At 38.2% G+C, this 25493-nt stretch overlaps 2 protein-coding genes across 7 annotated transcripts in view; one reads left to right on the forward strand and one right to left on the reverse strand.

The window, feature by feature from the left end:
* Positions 1-289: 289 nt before the first annotated feature.
* Positions 290-25120, reverse strand: lipf (lipase, gastric). Of its 4 annotated transcripts, XM_015346839.2 has the most exons (11): positions 22725-22799; positions 22569-22600; positions 17129-17246; positions 12843-12957; positions 8442-8640; positions 6991-7100; positions 6517-6653; positions 6025-6171; positions 5696-5767; positions 3422-3490; positions 290-1735 (listed from the first exon to the last, which is right to left on the reverse strand). In XM_015346839.2, the coding sequence occupies exons 3-11, from the start codon at positions 17237-17239 to the stop codon at positions 1502-1504; spliced, it is 1194 nt and encodes a 397-aa protein (XP_015202325.1). In that variant the 5' UTR covers positions 17240-17246; positions 22569-22600; positions 22725-22799; the 3' UTR covers positions 290-1501. The 4 variants fall into 4 exon arrangements, with proteins under 4 accessions (XP_015202325.1, XP_015202326.1, XP_015202324.1 ...); XM_015346840.2 differs by lacking the exons at positions 22569-22600; positions 22725-22799 and adding an exon at positions 24639-25120; XM_015346838.2 differs by having other exon boundaries at positions 22569-22803.
* The window catches only part of rnls (renalase, FAD-dependent amine oxidase), a 48291-nt gene continuing 46459 nt past the window's right edge, over positions 23662-25493 (forward strand). For 2 of the 3 annotated variants that reach the window (XM_015346841.2, XM_006630370.3), the window contains exon 1: positions 23662-23904. In XM_015346841.2, the coding sequence (XP_015202327.1) occupies positions 23787-23904 (118 nt within the window). In that variant the 5' untranslated portion in view covers positions 23662-23786. Of the gene's footprint in view, positions 23905-24672; positions 24759-25493 lie in introns of those variants that run through there. The other variant, XM_015346842.2, reaches the window with a different exon arrangement.

The raw sequence follows: 25493 nt of genomic DNA on the forward strand, positions 1-25493 counted from the left end.
TGCAATGCTATGCTCATTCCCTAAGAATCAGGTACTCGTATACATGCTTTTGTCTCTGAATACTCTCCCAATGCTTCCTTGCTGCTAGGATTATCATATACTGAATTGGTTGGAGTTACAAAGCTCAACATATGTATGTTTTACAACTCAGCAATATTAAAGAGATTAGATCAACTCCTATTCAAATAAGCGAACGGGTGTTACTGTACACAGAAGACAACCTGTTATTCCAGTTGCTACGAGTGTAGATTTTTTAAGGAAAAAAAAAAATTAATAATAATAACACCAATTCTTTGAAGGCAATTTTATTTTAACGAACAACTCAGTGCATGTGTTTGACAGAACAGCTCAAAAACACCTTTTTTACCAAAAAAAAGTTTAATACATTCTTTGATCAGAGGCATTGTTAAAAAAACAGGAGGGGGGCAAAAAGGAGAACATTTTTACATTTGTTAAATGCAAATTAACCCAGTCATTCACTTTACCTGAACAACACTTTTGAATGTAACTGAATTATGAGGAGCTTCATCTCATTTAAATTCTGCAGGGCTAAAAACACAAAATTCAGACACAATAACATTGACTAAAACGCAAGTTTTTCATTTGTTTGGGATTGGAGATGCTTGCGTTCAATCTCCCTGATCTCCCTACATCCAAGTGATTCTACTACATTATGTCAAATTAAAAATTAGTGGTATTCCCTTAAGAGCACAACTAAGACATAAAATTGTATTGCTCACATTTAAAAGGATAATATAAAAAATTCTTAAAATGTAACTTTGAGATAAAATTGCCTAATAAGTAGGCTTAGGACTCCCTAGACAGCTGTGGAAAAGTATTGGGTAGGGGGTTACACCAAATAAAATGATTAATGGTTTGTGATATGGATATGAAAGCTATTGATATTTAAAAAGTCAAGTTTTCAGAATCCCTAAGAGGAAAAGGTGAACTTTAATCATTTAATAATCAAAAGTGAACTTAATCATTTTAATAATAACCTCAACATATTTATACACTTATTGTGTTGATATTTTCTGTAAAAGGAGACCAGATTTATACATATTTTAGGAAATATGAAAAAAAAAAACAGATTGCGTGGTTTTCTCCCAGGAAAAAAGGGTAGTGGCAAACATTGCAAGGAAAAACCCTCCAATAAAGTCTTTACAATAATCAGTTCTAAAATCTGGAATGCCGGCTAAAATCCTCTAGACTAGGAATTCCACAGCACAAGCTACTAAATAAAATAATGAGATAAAGCTTTATGATCAAGGTACAATTTAAGTGAAAAGGGGTTCAGTAGTATGATACTGAAGAGACAAGGATTCAAAACCACAATAACACACACGTGTCAGCAAAGTTCAGGCTGAGGCACCTTTAGTTAATAATTTGTATCCCTGCAACATGACCTTTTAATAACAATGGGTTTTTCTATAGAGGGACATTTTGAGCGAAACTTCTAAAACTGCTTCAGGGCAGTGTGGCCAGTGAGAATGTTAACACCTCAAGCATTCTGGTTCATGAGCTTCACCATCTCACTGTACATCAGCTGATTGGCATCCAGCCCCCAGATGAAGTCCAGGTGCTCCCAGTGGGAGATGTCCTTGTGGTACACCAGGTTGGAGATCTGGGTGAGGAGCAAAGCCACATCTTTGGGATCAGCCAGCCAGTCATGCCCTCCTGACCACAGGGCAGTGGGCACCTTCATGTCTCTGATGTGGTACTGCGGAGGAGTGGGCTGACAAATGGGAGACAAGTGAGGAGATGCTTCAGTTGCTTCGCAAGCAAGTACTGACATAAGAAAAAAATCTGTGGACCCTGTCTTAACACCTTTAAAACAAATAAAGTTATTTAATTAATACCATTTCTGAAACTGACATTAATACCAAAGATGCACATTCTGATTCCCCATGTTTTTTAATCTTCTTTCTCCACCAAAGGTAAGATGTGACAGTTCATTCAGATATGTAACTATTACAAATATTCCTCATGCTGATAGCTGTTCGGAGCTGTAAATGAAGCACTCTCTGGTGACAGACTTGAGGACTAATCCTGAATGAACACTGTGATTATATACAATTTCCTTAGCTATGTGACTGAGGTACAAACTCTATTGGAACCGGATATTGGAGATCTCATATTTAACATTGTTATTCTAGAATAGAGCATCTCAGCAATAATTGAGGTGATGCTCCTTTAAGAATCAACAGGTTGGGCTTCTCGCTGATTAAATTCACTCACAGTCCCAGGCAAAGTTAAATGAGTTACTTCTCCAATAATCGTTCTTCTTTCTGGTCACATTTAACTTTGTTTGGGATTTAAACAGATTACAAGGATGTCCTGAGATGACTTGTCTGTATAGAATAACGTGATAAAATAGGAGTGAACTGAACTTGAGCAAGTAACCTTTAGGATTCTTACTCAACCTTCAGGGGATAAACTTTCAGTGTTCAACAGCAACTTGTCAATTATACTGTACCTGGGTAAGACCGTTGCCTCTGGAGATATAGTTTACTGACCTGCAAGGCTCATCTTTATTCCAAAATACTACAGACATACAGTGTGTGTTCTTAGTTTCTTGAAATTGCATTTTTGTCAATCATTACAATAAAGTATCTATCTATTATAATGGTCACAGGTTAGAGATTAAGCTTCCAGTGACAAGTAACCCTAAGAACTTTGTTAGCGGTGTTCGGACTTTGAAGTGTGACCGCTACAATTATAATCCCTTCAAGCACTTCACAGGACATTCTGAAAATACTGCTACTGTGGCATGTTCAGTGTGGAAATGGAGTCTTGGATTAAGGGCAACAGGTTGCCTTTTTTCAGCCACAGCAGCCCTGGCTGATTAAGGACGAGCCGCAGCTTCAGGGGCTCTTTAAGACACACTGAACACCTCCTCGGAGGGAAGAGCAGACCCCCAAGTGGAGAACCATCCGGTGACAGTCCCGGAGGGGACTGTGATGTGTTTTTCTTTCATTTTCATTTTCTTTTCATTTCTCCTGTCCCACTACTGTATGTACCCTCACCGGGGCAGGCTGAACCTCTTCTCCCCTGTCCTGCTGTCTATCCTCACTAGGACAGGTTGAGTTCTTTTTTTTTAGCCTTGCTCTCCTTTTCGTCCAGTTTGGCCATAAGTAAATAGGGATAGCTGCTAAATAGGATAAGGCTGTTCCCAAGTGGTGCTTTTTTCTCCCAGACTGGATCCTGTTAAATAGGGACAGTCCAGTCTGGATGCCGCTGTGCAGAGCAGTGTGCTTTTTCTTTTTTCCTTTTAGTTTTTTTCTTTTTGGATTTTGCTAGCCTCCCCTCCCCTCAAACGGGGTGTGACTTTTACTGGTGTTGTCCTTGTGTGTCTCCTTCCACTCCCACACTGTTACAACACCCTCAACTTTCCAGACACACACCCCATTTAAAGACCTACCTGGTTGTAATGTGCCATGTTTCCAGATGTGCCATAGTCAAAAGCCATCAGTTTCCTTGTCTTTATGAGCTATAAATACAAAAACAACTGTCAGTTGTCTACATTTGTGTTCAGTTTATACAGATGTCTCCTACTACAACTCATCACAGTAGCCTATGTGAGTGAAAGGAATAAATGTTTACTTATCATAGCTAAGGTGCAACCAAACTCATTCATAATCACAAAGTAATTGTACTGTACTTGCAATTTCATCCAAGTCTTTGGATTTTGGACTGGGGACCTTCATACCTGAAACTGTGATTATATTAGGTAATTAAAACAGTTGAAGCTGTATTTATTTGACACGCCAATGATTAAGGAACATTTGCTTAATGTATGATCTACTGCATATCTGGACAATCTTGCTGATTGGTAAATATAAAATCACTTCAGTGCTAAGGTAAGTGTCAGGGTTTCAATTACATTTACGTTTAAAGCTGTGTTAAATAATAGGGTTATCAACAGATTTCAGGCAGGTATCTCCAAGCGCAACAGTCCAGGAGAGTTTGGAGGTCTGTTTAAATCAGAAAAACACAAGACCCGAGGAGAGGGTTAAAGTGGCTCAATTATGAGTTAATCACACCATTTAACCCCTCCAGCACTTGCCAGAATCAGCTGGTGATTTAAGGAGCCCTGCAAACGTTACTCTCAGGGAGCAGATGTGTGAGCCCTGGGTATAGCACGTTGCACTCCTGCTGAAGTTTCAGGTTGCTTGTTTCTCTGTTTATAATGAGCTGTGGATTTATTTTTTATCTTAGAAAAAAACTGCCAACCACAGTTCATTAGCTTCCTAAAATAAAAAAAGGCATTCACAAATCTGATAATCATCTTAAAATCTGGAACACATTAAAGCAATAAGACATACATATCTAATAACACACTAAATATCTCCATGTGTGTAGGTTATAAAGACATAAATGCTGCGCTCCATTTAGAGTACACATTATACTGCTGTATAAACAGTTAAAAAATTAACACTTTACCAACATTTTATGGTCATGTTCATATTACCAACCAAACTTTTGTTGTATGGTAGTTATGTACTTTATATATATATACTGTCTTGTGAACAGTCTGTTATGCATTAGCAGAAAAAAAAACACTGACCTGATTATAAAAATCTGTGCAACTGTCAAAGGTGAACTGTTCAGGAAGGAGCTCAGAACACAGTCTCGTAATTAGGGTCTTACACATGAAACTATGTTTAGTAAAATGTGCAGTTCAAAGTGTTCATTACTAAGTTTCCAGCATCCATTACTTGGGACCACTCAGTCACCCCCAGCTGGGATTTGGTCGCTGTCTTTCTGAATTCAACATTGCTGAAATCCACTAAACTAAAAGATTAACTCACTCAGTAGGAGACTTCAACACCACTGGGAGTCCCAGAGGAGTGATGTCACCATAATAAAGTCATCTTACATTACAAGTCCTTTCTTTTTCAAGAGAACTTAATTTTCTTTGTTTCAATCCTTATATTTATTGTAAAACTTAAGTGACATAAACCATTTACTACGTCAAAAGCTAAAAAAGTAACCAGTAGGCACAGAGATCTAAGGCAATATCACTCTCTTTTCTTTCCCCAGAGCCCAGGCATTCAGTAGGGGAGGTGAAAGTACAGAGTAAACTCCATCCTGAAACCTGATTAATACATATGACAGAAATTGGCATAACAAACATTTTCTTAGTGGGCGGACAAAGCTCAAATCTGTGATGACAAACATTTAAAATCACTGAAAAGGTATTTTCATTAGAGAAGCATATTCAGAGGATGGAACAACAGTGTGTTCAGTTAACACTGCTACCTCATAGTTCTTGGGCCCTGGGCTTTGTTTCGGAATAGGGTACCCTCTATGTGGAGTCTGTATGCTTTCTCAAAGTGCTGGGGGTAGTGTGTGTCTCTAAATTGTCTGTGTGTGTCCTGCAAGAAACTAGTGTCCCGTCCAGTGCCGTGTGCTCCCTCGACAGACTCTCGATTTCTGCATCCCTTACCAAGAATAAATGGCTTTCTGATGACAGATGTAAAAGTATGTATGTTTGTCTGTTTAAAATTACTTTCAATATTTGTTCTTTACAAAACTGAAATATTTCTTCTCTGCAATTTTACTAAATTACCCCAAGGGTGGTTGAATACAAAACATGCCACTCATATTTTAATTCTTAAAAATGCACAGCCAGTTCTAAAACACAAAGCCTGCACGCCAGATTTGAGTGACTCATGATGGCAAAGTTCCTTACCTGTCTCCAGTGAAGCATGTTCTGTACCGAGGTCCCAGCAGGGCAGTGTGTGGTGTACACAGGAGTTCGAGACTAGAGACAATAGCAGGACACTTCATGACACTGAACTTTTTCAGAAATGTTTACAAAGCAGAAAAACAAGAATTGCTTAAGCAAATAAGGGGACAGAGTCAGATTAAAAATGAAAAATAGTTTCTGAGTAAATGAAGAATAATGGCTCCATTTTAGATAAAAATTTCCAAAATCAATTAATATCCAGAGGTAGTAAAAACGGTTTACTGAAGAGATTGTTTTTGTTCATTACGCCTCTGATGTTAGACTAAACTTACCATGTTCAGGTTTTTCTCATCAAAACCACAGAGGACGAAGAAAATATTGCCACACAGTTCATCCAGTGGGACCTCGCTACAAAATTCAGTTGCAAACCATTTAATCAGAGAGCTCTGGGGGAAGAAATCCTTTCTTCCGAAGAGTTCCTGTGGATTTGAATTGGAGGTCTTGTTAAAGAGAATTCATAATGGACCGATTCAGGGAAAACTGCATCTTAATCATTTCTTGGCATGAGCCATATGCAGATAAATGCCACGCACGTTATTAAATTCGCAAAGACTTCAAGCAGCTAACATTAAGTCAAAGAAAATGCCCTGCTTTTTAAATCTTCAAATGCCATTTTGTTTCTTGGGATTTCTTTTTGTATTACACATGCAATAAATTATGCATTTTAATCATACTTAACAGCAAAACTTCCAAAAAATTGTCACAAATTAGTCTAAAATGTAATCTAAATCCATGCAATGCTGCTTCCTGCACGGCTTGCTTACCCAGATAAGGAATTCGGGAAATATGGAGAGTTTGGTCATGGGGCTGGTGGCAAAATCAACTGTACCCACTGGGGCCAGTGCAAAAAATGTCTTGATTTTGCTAGCCAGCTCAGGCATGGTGGAGAAAGCTATAAAACCTAAGACACATACAAAAACACACCAGTCACACTGCTGTTTCCCTCCTCCAGATGACATTTGCATTAAGCAGATACATATAATATACAGTGTATTACCTACATTTGTATACATACCTAACTATAGAAAACATACACATATATACGTTGTTCCTCAATGTGACTTTAGTTAAAATGTTAAGAAATATACAACACACAACTATATATAAAATATGGACTATCTCCTTCACTTTATTGTAAAAGTGTCTTTTTAAATGAATGTAATGATCCTGACTCTGGGATATTTAAAATAAAATGTGTCCAATGTAGTGTTTTGTTAAGACGTTTCAGTCACTCTTACCTATGGTAGTTCCCTGAGAATGGCCCACATAGTAAATCTGTTCTTGGCCTGTGCTTTTAGTGATGAAATTAATCACTGCTGGAAGGTCTTTTTTTGCCATTTCATCAAAACTGCATTAAAAAAGAAAAAAAAAGCACCAATCATATGAGCCATTTTTAAAGAGAAAGATTAACACTGCAAAGAAAATGCACAACTTACAAGTATTTGTCATTGTTAGACTAGGGAGTGCAAAAGAGGAAATGATAACAAAAAATGCAAAATCCTTTTTTCATAAAGAGGCGGCCCACACAATGCTTTTTTTAACCACTGAGGGAAAGTATTTCTTCATTGCTTTTCTCAGCAGGCACCACGGTGTTCTGCTACAGGCTATGTTGTTATGGGCACCATCATTGCTCTTTAGTGCAACACTTTAGTGCAACACTTTAGTGCAACACTTTAGCCAGCAGCCATATCACCCTGCAACTCACAACTGGCAACCCACTGAAGCTAAGCAGATGTGAGCCTGGTCAGTACCTGGAGGGGAGACCTCCTGGGAAAAACTAAGGTTGCTGCTGGAAGAGGTGTTAGTGGGGCCAGCAGGGGGCGCTCACCCTGCAGCCCATGTGGGTCCTAATGCCCCAGTATAGTGATGGGGACACTATACTGTAAACTGGCGCCGTCCTTTGGATGAGATGTAAAACTGAGGTCCTGACTCTCTGTGGTCATTAAAAATCCCAGGGTCTTTCTTGAAAAGAGTAGGGGTGTAACCCTGGCATCCTGGCCAAATTTCCCATTGGCCCTTACCAATCATAACCTCCTAATAATCCCCATCTATGAACTGGCTTCATTACTCTGTTCTCCTCCCAACTGATGGCTGATGTGTGGTGAGCGTTCTGGTGCACTATGGTGGATGCTGCACATTGGTGGTGGAGGGGAGTCCTCATTACCCGTAAAGCGCTTTGAGTGGAGTGTCCAGAAAAGTGCTATGTAAGTGTAAGCAATTATAATAATAATTATTATTATTATTACTTTACGGTCTGAACATGACCATGAGATGAACTGTACAGACTAACATACTGACTTACATTTTAGACAGGTTTAATTTTTAATAACAGCACGTCTCATTGCAAAGCTAACAAAGTACCTTCTTATATTTAACTAGACATACAGTATATTTATTACACATGACATGTAACATAAGAGACGTTCTGTATTAGATATATACATGAGGTATTATCCGAAATCACAGGGTACACCCTCACCAACACGAATTTAATACAGTAAAAAAATCCAGCATTCAGGCCTGAAAGTGAAGATTGCACATATGAAACAGAAATTGAATCTGCTGCTGGACCACTGCATTTGCCCATTTATCAAAGTGACCAAGCCTGAATTCATTCAGAAATGGACTCTGTGTGAAGGATGGGCAAGTGTAATAACCACGAACAAGCAATGCCGGTTTGCCTCGATACCTAAATGCCCAAAAGGCATCCTGGTCCGGGCTGAGCGTCACATGTTTCCTGGACCAGGTGTTCCCCCGGCTGTTTCCAAGCCACACGTCATAGCCAGCGTCTGCCAGGATAAAGGCCAGGCTGCTGTTGGGCAGGTTGGTGACCCAGTTGCTCCCAGCGGCCAGCAGGCCATGTTGAAGAAAGGCCACCTGCCTTGGTCCTGCAAGGAGACACAGGGTCTGATATGAAACATCACACAGTGGATGCATACCCACTGAAAAGCAAATGAGGATTTCTTTTTGGGTGTCTTTACAAAAAATGTGTAGTAACTGTGACATCAACAAAAGGGATCCCACAGTATATTTCTTGGACTATTTCTTTTAGGAGCTGGTTGTAACGAGCACAAGAATGTAAGAACATTATAACACAAGAACAGTTACCGTTTAGCCTGTTTATTAGAACCACAGTTTATGAACCACAATATATAAATTAGAACGATGGACCATTAAAGTTCATAAAACATTCTGTTCGTAGATTTCCATACAGGCACATGATGTTGACCCATTAGATTTAATTTCAGCCCTGGGCAAAGGACAACTGGAACAGAACTTATTAGTGATCTAGAATTGAGCCAAGCATTGACAATATACACATGCAATGTTTTTTTGAGAAGGAAGAGACTTGAAAACATGTTCTCATCACACTAAACCAAATTTCATGCTCTCCTTTCTAGTTTTATGATTAACATACTGTATCATGTTTTAAGCTGAGAAGCCATGATGCTTCTTGTATCTGTTCACAGCTCCATGAAATATTAATCTATGTACTGTGCTTCTGACAGGCAATAATCAATAACAACAGCAGGCTTCAGAACAAGGCACAAAATATCAATGAAACAGTTTTTATAGATTAAAGCCTGTAAATTTACCCAGTCCTGTAGAAAAATAAGTAAACACAATTTTTCTTGGTAGATTACATGTAATCTATATAACAGAACTGTTGCTCACAAGAATTGAAGAGAAGATTGCCTGAGGTTTCGTAGAGCACTTCTGAGTGTACACACTATATTGCTTTCCTGGTATTTGTTCTCCAAGAGTTTAACTATTCACCACCAGAGGGAGTCGGCTGACCATGTAATTTTGACTATAATTTTTTAGGCCCGAGGAGTTCACAAATGTCCACTTCACAAAAGACCTCTTTCGTTTTCTTTTTTGGGATCTTTATCGCTGAGATCCGCCAGAAACAGGATATGCACTCCACTTTTCAGCAACACAAACAGTACTGTAGCCGATATGATTGTTTAACTTCAAATCAACAATTCTCCTTACCAGCTTCCCCCACCTCGGTTTGTGGCATTTTTTGTGTAATTTACAAAACCCTTTTGTTGTCTGTTAAATTAACAGGGTCTGTTATTCTGCTGTCCAGACATTTTGTGTACAGCTGACTTCTCTGGAGTTGCTGGAGACATGGGCGAGGCCACAGCAAGAATCGAATATTTTTTAAACCTTCATCTGCTGAAATCTGAGCCCCTTCTAATTGCAGCTCAAGGGAGTTCTGTAGAATGCATCTCATAAAATGTGACATGACAAAGGAGAAAAGCCCAGTGCTTGTGTACTACTGGAAATGAATACTGGAACAAGTATTTTCTCAATGAACTCAAACAAAGAGATTGGAATGTGGTTGAAAACAGACAACTTGTTTTTTTTTTCCTACAAATCTCATTCACATGCATGACAACATGGATAAAAATCAGGACATAAAAAACGGTGGCTGTATGATATGTAAGTTTTTTTTCTCACTACCTTGACATCAGGAATAACAAAGCATAACAAATCATAACAAAGCAGAAGTGTTATCTTAATCCTATCTTAACCCCTTAAGATGTATTTGTAGTGGTAACGTCTTCAGCAATTTTAGTAAAAATCCGAAACAAACCCCCTGGAAAACATTTTTGATATTTTAAGATCTGAATCATCGAAGTGTAATGAGAAATTGAAAACACAGTATGTGCTCTGATTAATTATCAGCACAAGCTATAAATTGCTGCCGCTCCTCCCAAAACAATTCATTTGAACCCTGGGGAGGGGGCTGACACCTCTTGTATCTAATTAATGAATCTGATTAATGTAATTGTTATTTCCAGCTAAATGCATGAAGTGATAGACTTGTTGGTGCACAATTAAAATGAATATTCATCACACTACCAGCACACTTCTAACCTATAGAGTGGAAAGTGAAGCATAGAGAATCACTGGCAGCTCCTTTCACACTCATTCAAATGCCCTGATGAAAGACTGGCATAGAGGGAAACAATCTGATGGTTGTCTGATTAGTGAAAACATTTTAGAATACATTTATGATCAATCCACCAATTTGTTTTCCAGATTAGAAGAATTAAGAAACTGCATAGATGTAGAGAAAAAAAAGGGAAAAACAAAATCTGTCAGACTTCTCTTGCATTTGTAAGGAAAATAGTGACCATTATAATAAATCATGATTTTTTTTATTTAAACCCAAAAGATGATTTATTGCACCCTGTGTAAATAACTCCAGCTTCCCTTAACTTCATGAGAGGACACTTGAATGAAGGAAAAGAGCTACATTAATACACCTACAGGAGAATTTATGCTAAGGCAACTTACTCATACTTATCATTCGAGTTGGTTCTGTATAGTGTCTATACAACAGAGAGAGCTGGATGCAGGCCAGAGGCTTTGGAATATGCTTTTCACCATTTAGTTTCCCCAAATTAGATTAAAACCTCTGTTTAATTACCACTTTGGTCATTAAAGAAATATCAGAAGCAAAGAACAGGAAATAAGAAAAAACAAAATAATTGATTTCTAGTAGCCTATGTAGGAGTGGATCCCCGTTTACCATTTGATATCTAAATCCGTGAATCAATGCTCGGGATTACTACCTGCGAGTGTCACAGATTACATTTCCTATTTGCTCTCCCTTTTTAAATCCGCCCAGACAATGGGATTCAAAACCACTTGGATGGTTTCATCATAAGAAAAGCAGTTCTCATGCACCCTACAGGCAAGATCAGTCAGGACTGGTTGTTGTCATTGCTTATTTTAGGCAGCTATCCTGCTGCGCATTAGTGCTGCCATGTGGAGTGCTGGCAAGGGGCTTACACTGGTGACATACATGTGGCAGACATCCAGATCCCCGTCATAATGTGGCTGGGGTGGTTACACTACATGAACAGGATGCTGGTTTATGCACAGTAAATCTGTATGGCTCCACACACGAGTTAAGAATGTGCCTGGCCACAGCTTCTCGCACTCCTACTTGTGTTAGGCCTCCTTGCTTGTAAAATTCATGATAAAGGGAACAAGTGGCAAAGTGACCAAAAATAAATGGGTTATGAAACCGAAGACAAGTGTGCCGTTTATATTTTTGCAGATAGATTTCTATGAATGTAACAGGCTTTTGTGTCATGTCGCATATTTCTCACTGGAGCTCACAACGGCCCTTAGAACTAAATCCAACTGGGTTTGGAGACTTTTTTTGCAGATTTTGACTCCCTTCGTGTGAGCATTGGTTAACAATTTGAAGAACTTGTGACAGAAAATGGGTTGGTATATTTGTGAGAGACCACATACTGTAAGTACACAACTGCAACTAAATACAGAACCAGTAATGCTGAATATAGTTACGTGTTAAGATTCACCCTACAATTCCAAAAACAAGGTGGAATTTTGATTGTGGTGCTTTATCATTACTGTGCTCTGTCAAGAAAGGCCTTTGTTGTAAGACCATATACAACAGTTATCATCTCAAAGGACTGACAGTACTTAAATTTAAAGTGTAATACATCAAGGTTTAAGAGAGGATTGTCTTTTTAATACTAGGGCTACAAGGAACTCACTTCAGAACCTACTTAACATGTTTACTGTGTTCACACTTTTTGAACAAGCACATATTGATACCTCACAGTAACAGAAATACTGTATGGCTTCCTTCTCTCTGCTGAGCTCACTAATGGTAAGAAGTCAGACATACCTTTCTACCTCTCATCACCGTGTTTGTAGAGATTTATATTTAGCTTAGAGTTTTGGTATTTTACAGTGTGAAGCATACTATGAGGAGGTGTAAAGAGCACATTCAGAATCTAATTTTAAAATGTTAGGAGTAACGAATACTCTCAGATGCTCCTACGCCAGAAGATGTTTCTCCAGCTACAGTATGACAGGAAATGCAAGTTTTCATTAAGGACTGAGTTATATTTATTTGGCCATGTTATGTTATAATTACAAACTACTAAGGCAAGGCAGGGTGCTTTAGAGTGAGTTTTGTCAAAATGAATACACTTCAATACTTCAAAAAAAATTTTCAGAACCCATTAGAAATCGCCAGTGTCATCACAAATTCAGCAACTTCAATTGCTTCTGATCTATCTTAAACGCACAGTACCTGCTGCATTCTTCTTAATCCCATGTGGGATTCTGTTTACACTCAGGATATAGCCATCTTCAGTAATGACTTCGTACTCCTCCACAGGATAACCCCAGTACGAAATGATCTGGCTCTACAGGAGAGAAAGAAACCAAGATAAATTATCTGTCCATGGCCCCTATCAGACTGTGGTGATGCAAACCCTAATGAAGATAAGCATAGTATTGGCTAGATACACTATTTTTGCATTTCTTAAGAAGACATTTTGTTTGATGTTGATGTAGGAAGTGTTCATTTATTTAAATTTAAAAAATCAAGAATCTTTTAGCATTGCGATAAAAACCAGAGCACATTATATTAATTAAAATGGTATGTTGTCACACAGGGATATTTTAAGGGATTTAAAGTCATAGTTTTTCAACAAGTAAGCAATGCAGAATCCATTAGAGAAAAAAATAGAAGCCTCCCCAAATTCAGCTTGTCATTTCAAGCATCTCGGGTTTTTTTTTAAACTCAGAACTTAAAAGTTTTATCCCCCTTCCAGATATGCTATAAATCCTAATCAGAAACTTCAAAGAAAATGCGTGAGTGTGCTGGCTTCAGCCTTGACATGCAATCTGTCCATGAATTATTAAACACACGGTAGTTTCCCACTCCCTCTGGGCCTGCAGTCTGGATATTCTACTTTGGGCCACTTAAGGATAAACCCTGCTGTCGGTTCAACAAGCATTAAGGAGAAAGAGAAAAAAACATCTTATTTCCATCCAGCTCTAATGTGACTCATTTGGTACAGAAATAGATAAAAAGTGTCACATAGAATAAATGTACCTTTGTGTGGCCATTTTACAGAAGGCCCAATTTACATATTTTGTTCACCTTGATGTGTTTTAGTTCTCTTATTCTAAGAAAATTATATTAACGCTAGTATAGCGCAATTAGAAGTTGCAAGAATAATATTAACAGGAAGCATAGTAGCAGCATTTGGTGGAATTCAAATAGTTTATGTCCGAGATTTTGATCACTGGGCTGAGCATTAATGTAAAATGCGATGACTTAGGATCTTAAGGTGAAACTTGGGACAAAAGGTTATGTGTGATGCTTTGATTACAGTTTCAGCACCAGTGCTAGCAGCAACTGCACTACTCTTTCGGTGGGGACTTTTATAAATTTACATTTACATTTTAAAAGAGTAATCTCTGGAAGGCCTTCTCACAACTCAATGCTATATACAGTATATATATATATTTGAATCTACATTGTAGATGAGTTTACTTCTGAGCAGGTACTGCAGCCTGCATTTTATGTAAACAGAAAACACAAGGTCATTTCTTGTCAAAAGAGAAAATGCACCATCATTGAAGAAAGGAAGACGGTATAATATGACTGAGGTCTCAAAATGCTGATCTGTTTTGCCAAACAGACAGTGAATACAGAAGCCACGTCTTGCCCTAGCAGAGAAGCTATGGACAATATCGATATTGAATTGGCACAGGAAAATCACATGGCACGTTGCACTAAATTATGTAGGCCTGCAATCAGTTGAAGTTCTTATTAGTAACCAGTATTACATTAAATAGCAGACAGTGTTTTAACATGAAATGTCTGTTGTTTAAATGTAGCAATCGAGACATTTATGTAAGCCTAATTATATTTTTACTTGATATTCAATGAATATTTTGTAAGGATGTAAGGCCAGTCGACAGATGCTAATAACAGGGGGACAGGTGAAGGGCACAATATAAGCAATCATGAAAAACCTTTCTTATGGTTTCATTTTTGGTGAATGCAGCTCTGCTCATGCAGGGATTTATTCACTTATTAACACCGTTGACCTGAACATTGTGCATTTGAAGTACCTACAGCACTCATGGCACTCCATCACTGCTGCAGGCTTCGGAAGGCATTGTGTTGACAGTGTTGCACACAATTCAATGTGCCCTTAACACTGGCATTTTCCTTCCCTAAACACTTTAGAGTGTCAATATCTCATGACTGGCCAGTGAATTTCACCAGTCACTCTGTAGCGAGATGTTCAACCACTCTTTAAACTGCATTCACACTGGGCTCTACTTTACAATGTGCGTGATGTTTTTGTCGACAGCCTGTTACAGGTTATCAAAACAAGGCCCCAGCCATCCAGGCACACACTGTGAATGAACATGAAAACTTTGAAAAAAAACTTCAGCTTTATTAAAGAAAGAGGAAGGAATTTGATAAACACAGTAGATCAGCGTTACGGCCTCTCCTGTAGACTTCTTCTTAGCTCTCTAGATCATTCGTTTCCAACTACCTTCCTTTTTTGACTACAAAATATAGAGAAGACTTTTCAAAAGCTTTGTTAATGCTGTCACATAGAACACAAATTAGACACGCATGCAAGAAGTAAGAAATTGAACAACAGGATATTGCTGATTATACATAGTACTCTTTTTAATATTTCACTTCTGGACTGAAATGAGTGAAGTGTCAAACCCTCATTGTTACAACACAGTAACCCAAGAGAAAATGTTCTTTTTATAATACATTTACTTCCTCTTCTTTTTTCAGCCCCCTCACCACGGGCTGATTTGTCTCATTGGAATGTCACAGCCTGCAAAAGAGCAAGATGTGGGCTAAAAAAGCAGAACTCCCCATGGTGTAGTTCCTGCCTTCAGCTTTCTTTCTTAAAGGTGCTATTTGCAGATGAAGGCCAAGGAAACAATGGCTCTTAAAAGCCGTTGCTAACATCTGAACAAACCGCTTATTTCTGGCCAGAGTGAAGAAACAGTTTATAAAGATACAAATGTATAAAGGAGTAGAAATACTCCAAGTTTTGTTCTGGGACCATACATAGGACTGGTACAGTATGACAGGGGTTAAAGCTTTGTGGTAGAACTCTTCCGCCTTGTGCAAAGGAGAAACATGTTTACCCACTGTGTAGGCGAGATCAGGATGACTGGCCTGTGGGACTGTAGCCTGTTCCTGGCACAGAATGACAGAAGCCCCATATCAGATTTACTTGGAAGCTTTTGCACGGATCTGTAAAGAGGCATCCATACTGACCCATGCGTTAGTGGGCTTGGGGGGTCATAAGTCGCAAGGTCCTAACTTTTTGCATAGACAATATAAGTCTTCCACAATACATGCAAGAAGTACTGTCTCCCACTGAAAGACAGAGATCCTTCTCTCAGAATCAAGATGCCCGTTACAGTTGATCCTCCCTCATCCAAATCGACCTCCTGGTACAATCCAGCTTTACAAATAATATACCACATTAAAGAGCACCAGGGTATCATAACAATTCCATGATCTTCTCAGCCTCTCTGAGAAACAGAAACTACAGAGCACACTTACCTTACAGGACACCTATTTCCAGCGACAAACTACAGTCCCTACTTCCTGGATCTCTTGCTTAAGCTGGATCTACTAGTAGGGATGTCATCTTCACGAACATAAAATTATGTAAAGCATTTAATAAAAATTATCGAAAGTCATTTCCATTTGAATTTCTTAATGCACATGGCTTCCACCTCGATGTGTCCCTTGCAATCTAAAGCACCACACTATTTCACTTCCTGTAGCATCTGTGCTACTCAAAATTAGCCAACTATACCACTACTGCCACAATGTTCACCCAGAAAATCAAACTTAAATAGAGATATTTCAACAGCCCTTTTAACCATTAATATGGAAGTTTATTATCTGAGGTTCAGACTGATTAAACCAAAACCAACTGAATATGTTCTTCATGGAGATGCAGATAACAGATAGTATAGTCTATACAGTATATAATTACTATATACTGTATACTCGCAGCTCCTTGGTAGCTCGCCGTGATCGTATAGTGGTCAGTACTTTACGTTGTGGCCGCAACAAGTCTAAACTGCAAGATTATCTTTTTAATATTTCAACTGTTAGCCAGATAGGACAACAGTACATGAGAGACGGATTTATTTAGGCATTAAACCACAGATCTAATCACAGCCTTGGTATTAAGGCAATACAAATTTAATAGTTAGCTACCTATTTGGCCACAATCATACAAAACCCCTCATATAAGACTTACAATAAAACAAGAAGATTACTTGAATTACTGGGTAAATGCAAAGGGATCTAAACTGCAGAACTTTTTCACAACATACACAGTATACCACACACAGCGGTTACATGAAATCATCACATCTAATCTTTTGTTCTTTCCCAATGTACATATTTTTAGATTTTATGAGGAAAAAGGCCGCTTTCACAATTCCTTCTCAAGCCCTGAGTACTCGAGGATGACAGGGCTCACTGATGTGCTGTAACAATGCGCGTGGGCCACTTACAATGTTCATGTTCACTTCGGGATCCAGTCCCCTTTGGCTCCTGCTGAAGACGTCCTCGCCTTGGACAGCCCCCAGAATGAAGAGGGCCACACTGAACAGCAACCACGCCATCTCTGGTCTGCAAAAGAGAGAGAAAGCCAGTTCATGAGCCAAGGCTTTTTTTTACTCTAGTTGTTATGATTGTTACGATTCTACACAGCAACAAAATGGCTCTTTAGAGACAATCCTCTCTCAGAACTTACCAAGTTAGGATAAATCTTGTCTGAAACCAGAATGCCACAAGGCTCCCAGCTTAAAATGTTTACTGTTGCCCAAATTCAGGGCTGGTCTGGATTAATATACTGCAATGGGAACAGGTTCTGTGTGAGATTTGGAGACACCTCCTTTAAACAAAACAGAATAATTTCTTGATTTATTGTGCTCTTCTATTATGGCAGCTAAGAAACAAAAAGGGGTGCCGTTTTCTGTCAACAATCTTATCATATAAGCAAATAAAAAAAATATTTTTTTTTTCAGTTTGTCTTGGCCAACATAATCACTGTTTAGAAAATGGGTTTGTAATTGAGAAATAAATAACAGCCCATATGAGAAATCCTTATCACAAATTAAATATGTATTGTAGTAAATTTCCATTTCACCGATTTCAATCTTTAATGTCCAACAATATTCCAAGATTTTCTGTATTACCATTAGGAGAAGTTAACTTTTTATTATTTTAACATACATGGACTGCTCCCCCACAATTAACACTGTGTATTTATGAAGGCAATGCATTGTATGTTATCACTACTTTTACATTTGTAAGTTATATCAAGTTAGTAACCATCACCACGTACAGGCCTTGATACAATAAGAAACAAGAGACAAATCAAGTATGTTTTTTTTATTTATATTATTATTATGATTGAATTATTCTTTTGATTTAATAACAACATACAGCCTAAATGCTCTTTATTAAACATGTTTATATTAGATATTAAATAGAAATATCTGAATTAATTCAATTATAGTAGCAGATTTGATCTAGAAAATGAGACCAGCCTATTTAATTGTAAAAGAGGTTATAACATTTGCAATCAGTGGAATAAACTAGTTACTCCCCAAAATATGTATTATGTAAATTAGCCAGCTAATGTTATATCAAAACATCAACGTTAATTTTAATGTTATCCATTGGAATTGGATACATACTGTACTGTACCTTATAAAAGGTCAAGGTTTAATCTTTTTTTTCAAACCCTACTCTTTATCAATACTTAACCAAATATAGCTTGAGTGATTAAATACTTTTAAAGCCTATGATCAACAGATTGAATCATCCAAAAAAAAAAGCTTAGAAATACATTTTCTTCGCCTACATACTGTGGAAACACATGACCAGTTGCAGCACAGCACGTCTTCCTTCTAAGGGTTTAGAAAAAATCCCCCTTTGTACATTTTAAAACTACTAACCTTCAGTTCTTTAGTTAATTTTGGCATTCAGATTCTCTCACTTTCTCACATCTCTCACATCAAAACACTGAAGAGAGGAATTCACAAACAGTGGGTATAGAAAGTATTGACCCCCATTTTATTTTGCGACATTTTGTTGTGTTATAACCAGAAATCTTGATAGACATATTCTTTCCCTTTTATCCTTACAACATCCAGTACAATTTTGATTTGTTTAAAAGTTTTGAGCTAAAAAAGAATTAGGTGAAAAGAAAAACCCTAAAAATCATCATTAGAAACGTCTTCACTCATTAAGCATTAACACTCCTTAATAAGCTTGCCCCAACTAGATCCCCTCAGAATTTAAACAATATGTTGATTGGAACCCACCTGTAATTAAAGTAGTTAACAATTCAGATTGAATACACGTGTCTGTGTGATTTCACCCCATTGGATGTTGTATACAAAACAAGAGAAGACAAAGGATCTTCCACAACAAATTAAGGAACAGAAATGTTCACAGACAAGTCAGGTGAGCGATATAAAGATGTCAAAGGAGTCTCCCACGGTCCACTGTTTCTTCAATTGTCTCGGAATGAAGGACACACAAACCTTATCAGAATCTTTAACGGCCAAGCCTGCAAAATTCAGCAGCTGGGCAAGGGCCTTGATCAGAGAAGCTGTCAAGAGGCTGAAAACAACCCTCAGAGACTTACTGGGTCAATCGCAAACTTTGTTCTAATTAGCAAGAACTGCAGGGGCCTCTAAATCGGAACATTTCAATTAATATGATTTGTAAAATAATACGTAATGTTAATATACAGTTATTCCTTTGTCTCGTGCTTATATATAAACTGAATGTCACCGACAACATTGTTACTTCTTTAAGAACGGCATACAGTATATGCCAAAATAGACGTACATGTACGTAATTTAATATAATTGCTCACACCTGAAGAAGGCTCCACGGCCGAAACTTTCTTCTCTTTTCACCATGGAATACACCTATTTCTTGTTCCTTTGCGGCCTACGCATGCTGACGCAGCTCCCCACCCGAACTACGTAATAAAATAGTACGTAATAAAAGTGATAGTAGCGCGTACAGTAGGTATGTTGACTTACAAAGGCATGTACTTTACCACCCGTAGGAATATAAAGTACTTGCACATACTTATTCTCCACAATTCCTGAATATCCCTACTTAAATTAACCATAAATGTTGAGTTTTATCGCAATAAAAATACAACTATTCCACTGACACCCAGATGTGACAGATAACATTTAAAAGCTTACCCCAGGATATCTGAAGATTCACTATTGCGTACTAAAGAATCAACATACAGCTCTACTAAATGATATATACATTAAAGTTCGTTATCAATAAATGTGTCGTGACTGGAAACCAACTGTAGTTAAATATTACAATTTTCCACGCGACGGATGCTAAAGTCATTATGTAGTAATGATCTTATTTGCACTTTATTCGGGAAGGTTTAGTGTAGTATTAGTACGGTCCATGTGCTGTGGTGGTTTTAACTAATCCCCTACTTCAGTTACCTCTAGAGGGCAGCAGATGTTACTATGGACTTGTTGTAATTGAGAACAGTTTTAGTACGGAGCTGGGGACTGAGACCGAGTTCGTTGCAATTGGTCTTAAGCTTGCAGACCACGGGCTGAACACTAGTACGCCCCTTTCAGTTCACTGCAATTCACCCACAATGTCCCATAATGGAGATGCGGGAAACGGTGAATGAGTCAACAATATATAGTTCAGGTACTCCATAAATCTGAGCTGCATGGTAGAGTGTGAGGAGGAAGCCATGTTTGAAAAAGGCTCGCATGAAGTCCCATCTTGAATACGCAAAAAGGTGTGTGTAGCAGCCTCTGAAACGATGGGGGGGACCTTGTGGTCTAATCTGACAAAAAATTGAATTATTTGGCCTTAATGCCAAGCATTATGTCTGGTGAAAGAAGAACACTGCTCATCATTCACAAAACATCACTCCCACATTGAAACATGGTGGTGGCAGCACGAATGTTGTGGGGCTGCTTTTTATTGGCAGGGACTGTAGACTTGGCAAAATCCAGGGCAGAATGGATGGAGCAGAATACAGGCAAGTGCAGTCTACAAAAGATATCAAACTGGGACAGATATCCATATTTCAGCAGGACAATGACCCCAAATGCAAAGCAACTCAGTGACCCAGTCCAAGTCCAGACTTGATTCCCCTAGAACACCCGTGGCAGGCACTGAGGAATGCTGTACACCCCTGCTCCCTCTGTAACCCACACCAGCTGGAGCAATTTTGCATGGAAGAGTGGGTGAAAATTAAACCCGCAAGATGTGAAGAGCTGGTTAAAACATACTGTTTAAAGACCCGAGGCTGCAATTGCTGCAAAGGGGGAAGCAACTAAGTATTAAATGTCTAAAGTCTCAGGGGGCTGACTACTTGTCCAAGCTGGATTTTTCAATTCTCTATTTTTTAGATTTGTTTTAAAATAAAACAATCATGCTCTGTTAAAATGTTAAGTATGTTTTTGTTAATTATAGAAAAAATACTATTCAGATTTGTTGCAATATGAGGTATAGAACCAAGGGGTTTTGATATAATGTACTGTATATATACCCAAAATGGGTGTAGAAATGATGACTTCTGCAATATTATTGTAAATTGTTATGATGCCATTTCTCACTTCCACCCCCTGACCTGCCATGTATTGGGGCTGCTGGTGCTTAATGGCTGCTGTCCGTCACCCAGCAGTGTGCCGGGCTTCAGTAGTGGATACATCCTGACCACTCCCAGACAAAGGGTTTTCAGGTGCCTTGGGATGAACAGCACTCTACATCTGCAAGAAATTACTTAATATTCTTCAACAGCTGTCTGTTTCTAAACTACTGCAATTTGATTATATACTGTGCTATATCAGGAATTATCAGTGCAGTGTGCAGGATTGTAATAAAATGATATGGTTATGAGTTTCACTGTTATATAATTTGTACTGTAACGTATACCTTAGTTCAAGTGCCAGTGTAAATAACATCATACAGATAGAACACACCTGATGTACAGATACATCAGGTGTGTTCTAGAAAAAAATATTTAAAACATGCAAATACAAAACTAATTTCACATAAGACTAAGTTAACGGGGGGTTCAGGTCCATAAGGGTTAAAATCCCACAAAAAATCAATTACACATTGATTAATGTGAGATGTTTATATAGTTGTACTAAAAGTCTTTTTTACACTAAACGTTTGTTAATGTTGATCAATTTAATGTAAAATGTGGAGGGAAGACTTGTTAGTGGCGGGTGGCGATCAGGGTGGAAAATACAGGAGTCCTGCACAAGAACACATCAGGACACAAGCATCTTCATATTTTCATTCTACTAATTTAGGGTTTCAGACAGTTATTAACTGTAGACTGTTTTAAATTATTTATAAAGTTCTTTGATTGTTTTTCAGGAATGACTTAGTTTAACTGACAAATTCTTCGAATCAAATTTTGATTCTACAATGATTTTATACGGTAGCTTACTTGACCGGTTTTATTGACTTTACAGTATAAAACAAGGTACAGACCTCGACAAAGCCATTTTATAATTTCATTTCGTAAGTGTGCGAAGAGATGAAGGTTGCCGGAAACATACTTAGAGATCACCCACCTACAGTACCTGTGCGTCATTTAAGGGGAACTATTCATGCCAGTACATAAGATTCAGCTTATCCGTCCGTCAGTCCGTCAAGTTGTCTGTAACTGGCCATTGTCGAAATAAGTTAAAGTGAGAAGTAATTCGTCTTAAATTAAGAAATGGTACAAAAATACTCAAATTGCGATTAAAGTGAAAACCGTTTTTACTGTTAAGTTTCTTCTGTTGGGTTGGTGGTTTTGTCATTAGCTGATGTGGTTTATAAAAACAATGACAAAGCCTGCACTATCTTAAAACTGAGCTTTGACAAGTTTGTTTATAACCAACAATACATAGTAAAGTTACTTTCTGTACTCACCAAAATTATGCAGCAAGTTTCGGTTATGCAAGCTGGAATGGATTCATTTAAATTAAAAGAGTAAAACAGGAAGCATTTAAACAAACTATTAAAAACCTTGTATATACAATAAAAAGGAAAAAGTGTAGTAGACGACGAAAATACGGGCCAACCTACTTTACTTAGTAGACGTTATTTAACACAACTCACTACAGCCTTAAGTTCTGAAGCAGATGGGCATCAACTGACTGATGCGTAACATCATGTGAGCGAAGTCCTCGCCCACCAATCCTACATGCGCCTACTTATTTTAAAGAGGTAGGGTTGGGGTTTTGTTTAGCTGTTCAGTTTGCACACTGGCTCCACATTAAAAACAATTTCACCAACTCCACTGGTGTCACTGCCTCTTTGCTCGGATGTTTAAACGAGGCACGTGATACTAACAACTACACAATCTTTATCTTGTGGTTTAAGTCCTGGCTTAGCTTATTAAGAAATTCACGTACAGTAGGTACAGTAGCTGCATCAGCATGCGTAGACTGCAAAGGAACAGGTAAAGGTGTATTCCATGTTGAAAAGAAAAGAAACAGTGTCTCGGCTGTGGTACCTTGTTCTACACCTGACGAAGGCTCCACTGCATTGTCACATTGTTTTCTTTTCAGCATGAAATAAACCTTTACCTGCACCTTAGCTGATAAAGTATAACGTGCAGGCGTTTACAGTACTTACTTACATAAGGCGTGATTAAGTTTTGATTCTCATGTACAAGCCCACACATCATTCATTTATTCAAAGAAAAAATATTCTGTATACTATATACCCAATAGGTATATAAAAATATATAACCAGATTGGGGACGCAGTAAATTAAACATAAACAAAATGGACGCAGTGTTTTTCTTAAATCTAGCAAGTACTGAAACACTCTGCAGTGTTAATTTTTTTGCAACACTTGTTTTATATGTTTTGTTTACATTCACGCATTTCTTTAATTCCCTGGAAAATAATTTAAGATCGAAATCGTGAACTGTGTTCGGGAGTGGTGAGGTCGTTGCTGCGATTCCTCCAGCGGACATGTAAATCCCGGGAACGTTCTGGTGGGCCAGCATCTGACTCGGTAGTAAGGTGGGAGTGTAGCTGTGACGTTGTACCCGGTGTTATGCCAAGCAGGCCTGGGAACTGAAAATAAGTTACAATATATCATTGAAATTACTTATATATTTATTTTTTCTAATATACAATGTCGCGAGTGTTAATAGTCGGAGCAGGGCTGACGGGCAGTTTGTGTGCTTGCCTGTTGCGAAGAGAAATGGCCAGTAGAGTACACATTGTTGTCTGGGACAAAGCGAGAGGTGCAGGTTAGTTCTCTCATGTCCGACTGAATCGATGTGTTCGTGTTCAAGAGGAATACGAGGGTTGACCCGTTTTTACAATTTTGTAGTACACATTGTTACAGTCAATCCACACTGTCCACGTTTTCAGTTTTAGCATTTTTTTTTAAACAAAGAACTTTTGTCGATTACGTGCAATGGCTTTTAAACATCTGTGGTTAATATAGTTTTAGGCGAGTCTACTGCCGTTCCTTTCTATATATACCACTCTGTTCACTGTATAGTGTGCCCGTAACAAAAATGATCGGAATTTACTTTAACACGGAAAATTAATGAATGCGGATATCTGATAACAACGGGTCTACATTACAATTATGAACAGGACCCTTCCTAAGATTGCACTTTGCAATTGTATTTTTAATACTGGTTTAGACTAGTGTGGTGCTTAAAAAGACGTCTTCACGCGTGAAAGGATAATTTGTGACAACGGGAACGAGTATTCACACACCTCGCTTTGAGAAATACATGCTTTTAGCTAAAACTGAACTTTTTCGATTTGAAAGGAACTGACCTCTCATGACCTTTTATATATAAAGTTAACACTTTTAACATCCAATACATGTCATGACGGTGGAGGATGCATGGACAAGTAATAAAAAAAATGCACTAATGAGATTTAAAACTTTATATTTTCAATGGGAATTATGCAATCCTGTGTAATTATGATGAAATCATAATCCAATAGGAGAAATCGTACTTACGTCAAATTAGAACTGACACGAGCTGCAGTTGCGAAGCGCCTTGTGTTTATGAAAAGCGCGTCATTAAAATAATTTAAGAATATTTTTGAATGAATAGAAAAGATAATTTGCAGAACACCGGTAAGAGCTTTTGGTGGTAATCTTCTGAAAGCATGCCTCTTGTTCTAGCCTGTCCAGCGGGCTGTGTCGAATAGGAATACACAGGCAGGCCTGTGTGTTTATTTGCAGCCTTCTTGATGGTTCCGGGACGGCAAGGTGGCACAGTGGAAAGTAGCTTCACAGCCTCGTAGTCTGGGTCTCAATCCTGTCACCGTCTGCTTGGAATTTAGGTCTTTTGTCTGTACTTGACGTGGGTGTTCTCCTGGATCTCTGCTTTCCTCTCAGTACAAAGACGTGTTGTCCAGATTATTGGTACTGTATATGTAATTAACCCCACGAGTGCAAGGAGCTGCACTTTGTGGTCTTTGCCTGCCGGTTTAAGCTTTTCATCACCGAGACCACTCCTCTCGCATCGCTCTGCAGTGTGGATGCATTTTAGCCCAAAGCTGAAGTTCAGGACTTCAGCTGGTTCACTTTGTCCCAATGTGTTGAAATGGCAAGAATGTTTACATTAATGTTGTGCTGATCATTATTCTTAAAGTGAAGTTGATGCAATTAGAGGTAGATGAATTTTAACTTAAAAATCTGAAGCAGGACATTTTTGTAGGTAAACGTTTAGTGATAGTGAAAGTTTTTCGGTATTTTATTATTTTTGTTGTGTGATTTTAGTTATAGTGTATATTTGCAACCCCTTCAACCTAAAAAAAAACATGAGAAGTACATTTTTGCACTAGGCTGGTGTTTAATTATTTGCTT

The sequence above is a fragment of the Lepisosteus oculatus genome, chromosome 4 (assembly GCF_040954835.1).
Source record: "Lepisosteus oculatus isolate fLepOcu1 chromosome 4, fLepOcu1.hap2, whole genome shotgun sequence".
Classification (NCBI taxonomy): Eukaryota; Metazoa; Chordata; class Actinopteri; order Semionotiformes; family Lepisosteidae; genus Lepisosteus; species Lepisosteus oculatus.